Genomic DNA, 12,318 nt, shown 5'->3' on the forward strand with positions numbered 1-12,318 from the left:
GGGGAGGAAAGGGGCAGGAAAGGGTATCACGCGCGCAGCGTCGGCTTCGTTTCCGTTAATTCATTTTCGGAAAACAGACAGGACGGCCACGCGTTGTGCGTTCCCCCGAGGAACTGGCAGCGTTCGACGAACGGCGGCGAGAACTCACCCGTGAAAGGGCTCGCCGTCGGCGCGCCGATCCAGCCACGCATACGTTACGTCACGTTGGCTAGAACAACAGCGTATATAGTTCGACCGATGTTCGACGCACTGGCGCCGCCAACGTAACCGGACGCGGCCAACGCGCTCCAACGCGCCCGGCGTATGACGGTCGCCCGCGCGCCGATAACGCCAGACTATAAACGCGAACAAACGCGCCTTTAGAGACGCCCGAGCCCAGGCAATCCGACAGCAACGAGAAGATCCCGAGCTGAGGGAGCGGGAGGCCGAAGATATCCGGCACCGTTACCTGTGGGTTATTTATAACCGTGACGAAGGTCAGGTGCACGCAGGACAAGCTTCGCTTAGCCACATTATCCGCCAGGGGAAAAGTTCTTAATTTCTTTCCCCTTTACCTCCGACTTGGCAACTACGTACAAACATCATGCCAAATAAATACAAGTTTAAAACCACCAGTCGGGATCGAATCCTGGCCACGGCGGCCGCATTTCGATGGGGGCGAAATGCCAAAACACCCGTGCGCTTAGAGATAGGTGCACGTTAAAGAACCCCTGGTGGTCCAAATTTCCGGAGTCCCCCACTACGGCGTGCCTCGTAATCAGAAAGTGGTTTTGGCATGTAAAACCCCATAATCTAATCTAATCTAAAACACCAGTCGTGCCGGCACGGAAGCACAGCAGGATGATAGGCTCACAATTGTCTTTCTTCACGCTGCAGTTACTCGCTACCGTCACCATTGGTTTCCGGCGAGGTGTTCCACTGGATTCGCGTGGCGAGCCAATCGTCCATGCTCCCGTGGCCGGCAAATTAGGTGAACCTGCTCCCGCCACAGTTTGCCCGGGTCAAAGTCGCCACCAAATACACATCTGGAACGACGGCCTGCTCGTATCTTTGGCTCACCACTGCGCAGCCGCGTAACAGCATCGACAGCAGCGGGACGCTTAAAGCCAGGGAATGCGCTCTGGTCAGTGAGGTCACGGAGGCAACGACAGAATGACAGGCTCACAATTGTATTTTCTTCACGCTGAAGGTGAGTTGCATTTCCAAACTGCCACTTCTTTGATTTAAATCTAGTAATCGCTTCGTTGTCGTGCTTGCGTCCCCAGAAGCCTTGAGTGACCCGTTCCGTTCCTTGCTTCTTTCACTGTGCGGTGATGTGGAAAGCAATCCTGGCCCATCCAAGGACTAAGTGCTTGCTGCAGTACTTAAAACCGTGAGGGAGTTAAATGAAAGATCTATTATAATGAAATATGCACAAAATTCCATGTTGCTCGTAGCTTTGCGTGAAGTGAGTTTCGGTTGCAGTCCAGCATTCGTGGTGTTTGCACCCTGCGTCCCTTTTGTATAGCGCTGGTAACAAGAACCAAGAACGTATAATAAGTGCAACTAACCCAGTTAACAGTACCACCGACACTCCAGACCACTGCACTGAGAGTACGAGAGTTATCACGGCGAAGCCTTATGTTCAGTTCTCAATGGCTCATACCCCCGTAAAACGCGTCGACGACACGAACTGTCATCATCAATCGCTCATACTCCCGTAAGCACTCATACCCCTCAAAGCAAGCAAGATTGATGATAAAGATGGATGACTAAGCGAATTAAGTTGATGACTCCGGCGAGTTAAAGGCAATATAATTAAGATTGATGACTAAGTGATGTAAGAGGATGAGTAAGCGAATAAATATGATGACTGAGCTTATTAAGAGTATGACCAAGCGGATTATACAAACCGAATTAAGATGACTAAGGGAATTAAGAGGATGACTCAGCGAATTAAGAAGATGAGTAAGCGCATTAAGAGACTTACTGAGCGAATTAAGACGGATGACTAAACCAAGTAGATTAAGCGAATTAAGGGGGATGTGTTCGTCATGCGTCCGTCTTTTATGCAACGACACATTGGCTTTAGTCTTCAAGTGGTCTTAGGGATACGAGACCCTGTGAGTTTTTTTCCTTCCTCTGGGTGTTGGAACTTATGACATACCACAGGAACTTCAATCTCAAACTGCCTCAATTCAGCTCGGAGGTGGCTGGCAACGTTGCCTGTGCGCCCTATTGAACCACAGACGTTCTTGTAAACACGTTACCCTATAGGAGGAGACAATGTTTGGGAAATGAGAAATTAGCCATTCAGAGTTCGCGACATGATCGTGGCTGTGCACTCGTCGCTTTGAGAATGATCAACTTTCTGTTAGTACGTGACTGCCTAAAAAAAGAATAAAAGAAAAGAAAAAAGCCAGACTAGATACACTTTTTTTATTCGGCGATGCATGCACAGATGGTACTTGAAAATATTGAAACGTGGCATGAAATTTCCGGCATGCCGAGAATGACATGGCAACAGGTTAAAGCAAAAAAAAAAAAGAACAGTAGTCCACAGCACATCCCACAGCCTTGTCGTGAGACGATAAAGTCCGCGTGGCTTCACTAGACTGCGTCCAGGCGAAATAAAGAACACACAACACAAAAGAGTTGCACAAGAACATAGGCTCCCGCGACAAGAAGATCTGACCTACTTCTGCTAAAGATGGCTATTTTTTTAAAACCCTTCCCTCAGGTTTGTTCATGAGTCAGTGGTCAGTCGATTTGCACTTGTTAGCAACATTGCACGAAACACACGACAGAAAACGGCAGAAAACGAAGAATGAAGAACAACAACAGCGACAAAAGACGTCCCTGCTTCAGCATCAACAGCAAAAGATGCAGAAGGCAACTAATAATGGGTGGGTGGGTGGGTAGGGGAGGCATAACGAGGCAATGACAAACAAATGAATATCATTTCACATCCGTTCAAGACCTGCAGACGCTGCAATCTGGGAGAAAGAACGCCGACACACTGTCAACCGTCATCGCCATCAGTCGGCTGTTTGGAACTTGACCTTGCGCAATATCCGCTCGGCCATCTCTGTATTGTTGCCGTCCGCGTAGCAGACGAGCGTCTTGAGCCATTGCGCCTTCCACTGAACTTTCTCAGTAACGTGGCTCACAAAAATCGGGCGTAGGAAGCTCTGGCTCTCTGGTGCAGCGCCGAGTCTCTGGATCTGCAGAAGTAAATGTTGACATTAAATTCAGTTTTCTCGTTTTTCTTTTAGTATGGCGTCAATTCTAGAGGAAAGAAAAAAAAGGCCTGTTTGATTTCTGAAGCAAGGTAAGTTACTGCAGAAACTGCGCCTGCTCAATGCCAAAGGAACAGTGAAAATATTCACAAATTGGTTTGAGAGTGTATGACATTCAAATGCCTCTTACCCGCGGAAGAGAAAGAGCATGGCCGAGAAGCGACGTTTGTTAGGATGCTTTAAGGAGCGTTGGTGCACGAACGAGGGAAGCGTATGTGCTGGACGTACGTGCCACGGGAAGCAACGCCAATTCGAGGCAATGGCAGCTGCGTTTCGTCTGCGGCGACGCTGCTCAAAAGATGCCGATTTCTCTGCGACGTGACCTGTAGCGGCTACGACTATGCCGCCATATGCGACTATAGCCTATACAGATTTAAAGCCTATGGTGCCGCGATGCTAAGCACGGGGTGTCGAGATCATATCTCAGGCGCGGCGGCCGCACCTCGATGGGGGTGAAATGCAAGGCCACTAGTGTGTATAGTCTCCATCGGGTGCACGTTAAAGATCACGCAGGCAGTCAAATTAATCCACTACGGCGTGCCTCATAATGAGATAGTTGTTCCAGCAATTAAAACAACAGCATTTCTTTTGCAGCCTTTCGTTGGATTAAATCACGATGCATTTCGTTGCAACATATACACTTTAACATTAGGCACACTGTCTGCCACGACCATTCGAAGTATAGACAGAAAAAAAGAACACGTTTCTTTCTTGCGCTCTGCTGTCACCACAGACGACACTCACGTTTGGCTTCGTCCAGAAGGTACACAAGATATTAACTGGCCCACAAGGTCACCGTTATACACTTTATATAATAATGCATGACCGTGTGTGTTCGCCTAAGAACCCCGAGTTTGCGAACAATCTGCTTTGTGTAACTATATAAGCTTTCTATGTTGTGGAAACCAAAATGTTAATATTTTTTATATATTGTGTAAATACAGAAGCTTTCTACGTTCTGAATGCCGAGACGTTATTATTTATTGTATTAATGGCGACAAAGCGCTGTACATTATTGGTAAACTATTCGAAAAATATTTGATATTTGTGCGTCTGTACTTCTGGCGACGTGGTATAAATCACATATGCGTTGGTAAGCGTGATACGAGTCTGGGGCCTCCTAAAAAAAGAAAAGAAAAAGTGAGAACGCTGTTGAATGTTGCGCTGTGTTTGTGTGTGTGTCGTTTCGTGTGAACTGAATTGAGCGTGCCATACACTATACCCACGGACAATTGCGAAGTTGTCAAGGCAGACTGCCTGACGTCAGGCTCTCTCCTAAGTGTTTTATTTATTTTTTTTTTGGTTCCAGGGTGTAGGCCCACTAGCGCGTCGGCATACATGGGAGGACCGGAAGGAGTTGTTTATCGCTATCGTTATGTCTACTGGCATCACCTCTGAAATGGGGCAGCGACAGACACCTAGCCTGCGTGAGCTAATCCGATTTGACTACACACATTGCAGTCTCTTATATTCTCTATTCATTAAAACGTCGCTCTTCCTCTCTCATCTCCATATATATATATATATATATATATATATAGTCGAAGAAAGTCGTTACAGCCGTGAGTACCTACGTGTATATATATATATATATATATATATATATATATATATATATATATATATATATATATATATATATATATACGTAGGTACTCATGGCTCTAACGACTTTTTTTCTGACAAATACTCTAAACAGCTGTTGCATATTTCCACCGCTGAACAGTTAACGCTTCCATAAGCTTCGATTCACAGCGCTTCTGGAAGGCAAACATTCTCTACGGCTTTTAGAAGTGGTATTAGGCGAAAAAATGAAAAATAAGACGCGGACAACAGAATAAAAGAAACAGAATGGGACTGGCTCGAATTTTCCGTATGATTGCAAAGTGTGCACGTGTAAACCTTTGCTGGAAAACACATGCATATTAAGAAAAAGTAAGGATACGATGGCACGGGAAGTACCAGAGGCGATGTATATCAGAAAATTTGGTGACCAGTGTATCAGCGTTCCATCACTGTTTCTTCAAGAGAATGGAGTTTCCTGGCTGATAGGATATGATTAGGTTTGGTTTCTATCTAATGTGATCTCTGCTGTGTATGTTCCTGTTCGCATGCCTGAGGGTGTATATATAAGTGAAGCATCGGGGAAAAAAAAAATCGGTTGCGAGAATGCGCCTGTCTATGTCCTTTATTCCGTTGTCAGCGTCTTACTTTTCGCGCCTAAAACCATGCGTAAAAGTCATGTACCAACTAGTCCGGCAGCAGACGTTACTAAATTATCTACGGATCTTGCTGGGCGAATACGTTGGCATTACGTCGCAATGTGGGCGGTCATCATCGTGTCTCGAAAGTTTGCTTTAACGCTGCTGCCGGTCTGAAATACTGGAACCGGTGGCTACCCCTAGTGAACCGACTATTCCCATCCCCTGTTCCCGCTTGACGATGTGTGGCCCTGTTCATCCATTGCAGTAACCACAAGCACAATGCGAAGAATTCAAGAAACGGGACCAGGGATCCACCGGTCCATCTGCGCAGCTGTTATACTCAAGCTGTTGTATAGTAAATCTATAATAGCAAATTATTTAGAAAGCTCGACACTGGTCCTCATGTTTCTTACAGTTTCAATACCCAAAACATTCAATGAACGCAAAAAAAAAATAGGAAATGCGACAGAACTCCTTTAAGTAGTGCGCTGGAATGTACTAGCACGTGCCCCCGCCTCATTGCAAAGAAAAGTTCACGTCATAATCATTATCATCACCATTAATATCATGAAGTCAAGGAAGAGGTTCGAGTCAAGGCTGGTCTTTCAATGTTGGGGTAACGTAGCCAGACCCGTATAGAGGGGGTTAGACTCGCGAAGGGCGATATTTACTACGTAATGGAATCCTCGAGGCGCGTTTTCGCCGCCGTCGTTGTGCTGTTACAAGCTACATTTTACACTAATGCGACACTAGCGTGTCGCATTCTTAAGCGCGTCGCGGTAATTGCTATGCGACAACGTTTACTTGTCGCGCAGTTTGCTCTAGAGAAACGAGATGGCGCTTTCGGCGGCGCGCCGCACGTTGCCTCAGCGGAAAGCGCCCAAATACGAACCCATTACCTCGTCGGCCCTGCTTCTGTGCGGTCAGCTGTCGGAAATCCGACTGGGTTTTCTCTAACGCGCCGTGCTCCATTCATGCTGCAACATATGGAGCGGTGGAGTGAAGACATGCGCATTAGTTGGTTGAAAAATTTTGACTGGCGCATCAAGGGACGGAGTGAGTCTGTGTGCGCAAAGTTCACGGACCACTGCTACATAAGAACTGCCTGTGTTGCATGCTCTACACGATCTACGGCTTCTCTCGAGTGTTCAAATAAAAATAACTCATCTGCCAGCGTTGTGAGGCTAACCTCCGAACGAAGGACTTCGAACCCGGAACGTCTGCACGAGTGAATACCGCTTCTTATACAGTGACAAAGGGAGTATAGCGCCGCTTCTTGGCATATAGTAAGTTTCTAGCACGTTATTTACACACATCCGCCAGCAACTCGCATGCAAACTTACGCCCACTCTATCGCCAGTGTATCAAGAATAAATGAACGGGCGCACACTTGAATCAATGTGCCGAAGCGTGGGTGACGGCGACAGCACACTATAAGCGCAACGCTAAACCTTGTTACCGCTTTCAATGTTTCGCCCTTCGAACTAAACCGGCCAGTTTTGGTTCTTTTGCTATGGGCAAGGAGAAGGGAGGCTTACCCAGGGCGCGATGTTCCGGTGCCCAATCCGGGCCAGGACAGGGAGGTGTCCCGTCACGTAGGGCCCCAGCAGTGGGTACTGGGCGATGGCCTCGGAGGACAGCACGAGCGGCTTCAGATGCTTGGAGTGGACGATGAAGGCGTCCCCTTCGCAGTGGGTGGGCCAGTAGGTGTCCCTGAAGAGGGCTTCCGGCACGTACAACGAGCTGTTCGGGTTCCGGTCCACATCGACCAGCTGCACGACGGCGCAGTGGAAGTGGCGGTCCTCGGCTTCCTGCAGGCCCTCTATGTGCTTGTGCGCGGCGAGAAAGTCCACCATGGTGGTGTCGTTTGTGTGCACCAGGTGGTGCATGCCCGGCGCGCACTGGTCGTGGACCCAGCGCACGGCGCTCATGAAGATGTTGATGGTGTTCTCGAAGGAGGCCTCGTACGGCGCGATGATGAGGTCGCCTTTGAGCACCTCGCGGCGGAGAGAGCGAGACCTGCGAGAGAGATAGATAGATAGATAGATAGATAGATAGATAGATAGATAGATAGATAGATAGATAGATAGATAGAGATAGAGGGGCGAAACAGAGAGATAAAAAAATTATGGGGTTTAACGTGCCAAAACCACTTTCTGATTATGAGGCGCGCCGTAGTGGAGGACTCCGGAAATTTCGACCACCTGGGGTTCTTTAACAAGCACCGAAATCTAAGTACACGGGTGTCTTCGCATTTCGCCCCCACCGAAATGCGGCCGCCGCGGCCGGGATTCGATCCCGCGACCTCGTGCTCAGCAGCCCAACACCACAGCCACTGAGCAACTACGGCGGGTGTACAGAGAGATAGAGATAGATAAGTAGATAGAGAGAGACAGATAGAGAGAGAGATAAAGTGATAGAGCGATAGAGAGAGAGAGAGAGAAAAAGAGATATAGGGAGATAGAGAGGTAGATAGATAGGGAGATAGATAGAGAGAGAGAGAGAGGGAAATAGAGAGATATAGATAAATAGATGGAGAAAGAGATAAGGTGATAGAGAGATAGAGAGAAGGAGATAGAGATAGATAGATAGATAGATAGAGAGGTAGATAGATACATAGAGAGAGGGGGAAATAGGGATAGAGAAAGAGAGAAGAAAGAGAGAGATAAAGTGACAGAGAGATATACAGAGAGAAAGAGATAGAGAGAGATAGAGAGAGAGGTAGGTAGACAGATAGAGAGAGAGGGAAATAGAGAGAGATAGAGAGAGAGAGAGGAGCGTTCAACCTTGAATGCCCACAGAGTTTCACGTCAATGAAAATTGGAAGAACTTGTTTACCTTTATTTGCGGCCGTGAAAAGTATTTGCAAAAAAAAAACGGCACTGACGTCTGATTTGACTTAAAACCTAATTATACAGTTAATAATAATAGGTAATTAATTAATCTGTCGCTCCAGCACATTAAACGCGTGACTATGGGCTATGTGTTACGTTTCCCGTGTGTAAATTTGAATTTTGAGGTATCGAAACTTGCGTGGTATGTATATATGGTACAGTGGGCACTGCAGGGTTGATGATACGTATCTGGAGCGGTTAGCCGAGCGACAGTCCCGACATATTTCTCCAGGTGAGATGATGAGGGAAGAAAGAAAAGGAGTCAGAGCACGCGCGCGTCAAAGTGCGCAGTAGGTTTTAGTGCGCGCACATATACCCGGCTACTAGGGCAGATATCCACACATATCCTACTGCTACTAGGGCACGGCAGCCGAACGAGTGCTCATCAAATATAAACTACCCGGAACAGAACATTACCGGCCAAATACGCCGTCACAGAGGTCACGTGTTGGGTCGTTACTGCGAGGCAAAAGCGAAGGGAATGGCTTCTCGGAGCGTTCGCTCGCAAAAGGTCGGCTGCATGACAATGCTCCTCATGGTAGCAGCGCAAGGCAAAACATTTAAATTATTCATTAAATTATGGGGTTTCACGTGCCCGAACCGCGATCTGAATATGAGGCACGCCGTACTTGGGGGACACTGCGGAAATTTGGACCACCTGGAGTTCTTTAACGTGCACCTAAAGCTAAGTACACGGGTGTTTTCGCATTTCGCACCCGTCGAAATGCGGCCGCCGTGGCCGGTATTCGGTCCCGCGACCTCGTGCTTAGCGGGCCAACGCCATAGGCCCCTGAGCTACCACGGCGAGTTAAGGCAGAACACGGACACAGAAAATATATCAACGGGACGTGCAGTTGACCCGATTATTTTTTCTTTTTGTGGGCGCGTGTCCTCGTTTTTCGGCCCCTCCTCTGTGCTGCGACCACTGCCGGACAAGTTTCAACTCGGCTGATTCGCCATCCTCGCGCAATGCTCGGTCGCAGTCTCATTTCCCCCGTCCGTCGCGCGACACGGCGGGCGCGATAACCGACCTGACGATGTCCGCCGAGTAGCCCATGTAGAAGACCACCTTCCAGGGCAGGGTTGCGCGGACCATCGGGTGGCCCATGGACTTGCGGATGGCTTCCCTGAGCGAGTGGTTGTTCGGCTTGGTGCGGACGGCCACGACGACGGTGGTGTTGACGCCGTGCGCCTGGCACAGCTGCGTCGGAAAGTGCTGGCGGAGCATCGTGCCAGTGAAGTGGTGCAGCAGCAGTCCGAGCGCCACCATGGACAGGAAGCTGAACACTATCAGCGTGGTCGGGGAGCGGCTCTGCCGCGTCACCGCCAGCAGGACGCTGCGGCGAGCACGTTAACAACGAAAATTGCGCAAATAGACCGTCGCCATTTTTTTCTGGTGAAGCATATTGCATCAAGGCGGCAAGTTGTAAAGTAGCGGCAACTTCGTAAAGTAGCCACACTCTCCTCCTCCGCCTTCACTCCTCCTCGTTTCTCCTCTCTTTCACGCTCCCGCCTCGACCGTGGCGCCGCCTACACTGCTCGAGCGTAGCAACGGCGCCAACATGCGCTACCCGCCACTACGTAGACGCTTCTCGAGCAAAAGTGGGGCTGATGCATGGCGCGAGGGCCCACGTGATGCTATAGGCCAATAGCGACGCGGCGTCGGCCGGAGCGCTCGAGGAGGAGGCGGCATTCTTCAAAGCGTGGTACTACTTTACGACGTTTAAGGGTTTTAAGGTCAAAAGAAGGTATAAAGGATTCTTTAAGGGACAAAAGAAAGTATAAAACGACGACACGGTGCCGAATCTCAACTGATATTTTATTGAAGATATGTCTAACACATATATAGGTGCCAGTTGATAACCATGACATGCACGAGACACAGAAATGCAGAAATGCAGACACAGAAAGGCAACTGTCACAGTTCCTGAGATGCGTCAGTTGGTGGCAGTTGCCACGATGCAGCTCTGTGTCTCGTGCATGTCATGGTTATCAACTCGCACCTATATATACCATATATATATATATATATATATATATATATATATATATATATATATATATATATGTGTGTGTGTGTGTGTGTGTGTGTGTGTGTGATAGACATATCTTCAATAAAATAACAGTTGAGAGTCAGCGCCGTGTTGGCGTTTTATACCTTCTTTTGTGCTTGTCTTGCGTTGCGCTGTAACGAACCTTACTATGAATTCTACTGAAACTTATAGAGTGGAGCATTCAGACGAGAGGAATGGAAGGCGACACACACACACACACACACACACACACACACACACACACACACACACACACACACACACACACACACACACACACACACACACACACACACACACAAACACACACACACACACACACACACACACACACACACACACACACACACACACACACACACACACACACACACACACACACACACACACAAACACACACACACACACACACACACACACACACACACACACACACACACACACACACATGCAAGCGCTGCTTAGTTGCTCACCGTCTGTTAAATGCCGGTGGCTAGATCAATTATTTATAACGATTGGCGCTTAGGTGTTTCGGTGTTGCAGTGGGTTGGTCCCATATACACGAGCTCGCTCGCGGAGGGCGATCGGATAGCGAGGAGTTTCTTTTTTCCCAATTCACTGATGCCAGGTCTTTTTGTCGAGCGAAAAAAAAAAAAACGCCTACAGCCAAAATAGTTCACAGCACGTATATACACATCGCGGCTGACAATGCACCTCGCATGTTTGCTCAGTCAAGAGAAATTTCCGCGCACTGTAGCTACCGCTGCACCGAAAGGCGACGCATTGGTTCTTCGATGACCTTGTGCGAACTGGCACGGAAGACGAGCTAAAACTTCGCGAAATCGTTCACGCGACGGCGACATATTCGTGCATACGGCACAGCGCCGGCCGCACAAGCCAGTGAGAGGATTGGGGGGGGGGGGCAATCGAACGGGCGTCACGTGATGCATAGACGACGTTGGGCGACGGAATTCTCAAGGAGGCGGGTGTGCTGCTCGGGGTTCACGCGTCGCGTAAAAAGAAAATCGAAAAGCGGTTTGCGCCCACTTACCTCATGGTTTTGGAGCGGGGCGTTCTTTTGGAATGTGACGTCATCTTCATCTTCTTCCGTCACCAGTGTCAAGCGTCACGTGCGAGAGCGCTCATTTTCTTGTCTATGCCGCAAACGTATCGTCGGAATTCCTATATAGTAAGGAATTTGGAAGGTTTGTTTTACATATTGTCATCGTTCTGGCCACGAGTCATACTTTGCACGATATTCTGGATATTTTCAAGATTCCGGAAGCTTCTTCTTCATTGTCTTCTTCCGTCGTCTTTGTAATATGACCACGTGGTATCGATAAAGTTATGACGATGGCAATAGAGCTTTGCTATGAGGAACGGCTGGTCGGCAGAGAGAGGTAATAACAGCAACAGGATGGAAAGTTGGGCGCATATTGTGAAAGCGGCACCAAGAGACAACGCGCAAAAACTTACGCGCTTGTCCCGTGGTGGCCTTCTTTGTCTACGCGCGTTCTCTCTTTTTTATTGCGTTGTCATTGCACATTGCGGCTAATAGCGAGTCCGGCGACCTCTAGCGGAGGTCAGTGAAGTGGTTAATAGCGCGAGCACGTCAGGGTAAAAGTCGGGTCGCGCCAGTGCGAATCTGTAGGGACGTGCATTTCCATTTCCGAAACCTAATATAAATCTATATTTTTCTTTCTCTTTTTAAAGAAATGAGAAATTCGGCGTTCGTTCCCTATAAATTGAGTTTACCTGCACGCGGGCTACGTGGTTCATGAAACTTGCATTCAGTTCCAATTTCAACAACGAACGTGGAACGCTAAAGCGTAGCCTCCGAGATTGGAAAACGATCCGGCTTTACGTGAATAAGGTACTTCTGCTTCAA

General features: G+C 48.3%; 1 protein-coding gene across 1 annotated transcript; it reads right to left on the bottom strand.

Moving 5' to 3' along the window:
- Positions 1-2,404: 2,404 nt before the first annotated feature.
- LOC142590912 (beta-1,3-galactosyltransferase 9-like) lies at positions 2,405-11,717 on the bottom strand. Its single transcript, XM_075703308.1, has 4 exons — positions 11,482-11,717; positions 9,408-9,713; positions 7,021-7,501; positions 2,405-3,203 (listed from the first exon to the last, which is right to left on the bottom strand). The coding sequence occupies exons 1-4, from the start codon at positions 11,529-11,531 to the stop codon at positions 3,018-3,020; spliced, it is 1,023 nt and encodes a 340-aa protein (XP_075559423.1). The 5' UTR covers positions 11,532-11,717; the 3' UTR covers positions 2,405-3,017.
- Positions 11,718-12,318: the final 601 nt, after the last annotated feature.

This window comes from Dermacentor variabilis, chromosome 8, assembly GCF_050947875.1.
Source record: "Dermacentor variabilis isolate Ectoservices chromosome 8, ASM5094787v1, whole genome shotgun sequence".
Taxonomy (NCBI): domain Eukaryota; kingdom Metazoa; phylum Arthropoda; class Arachnida; order Ixodida; family Ixodidae; genus Dermacentor; species Dermacentor variabilis.

Coding starts and splice junctions, on each gene's coding strand:
- LOC142590912 (XM_075703308.1), bottom strand. CDS start 11,531: ATGAAGATGACGTCACATTCCAAAAGAACGCCCCGCTCCAAAACCATG. Junction 7,502..9,407: donor TACTCGGCGGACATCGTCAG/GTCGGTTATCGC, acceptor TCTCTCTCGCAG/GTCTCGCTCTCTCCGCCGCG. Junction 3,204..7,020: donor ACCGGAACATCGCGCCCTGG/GTAAGCCTCCCT, acceptor TTACTTCTGCAG/ATCCAGAGACTCGGCGCTGC.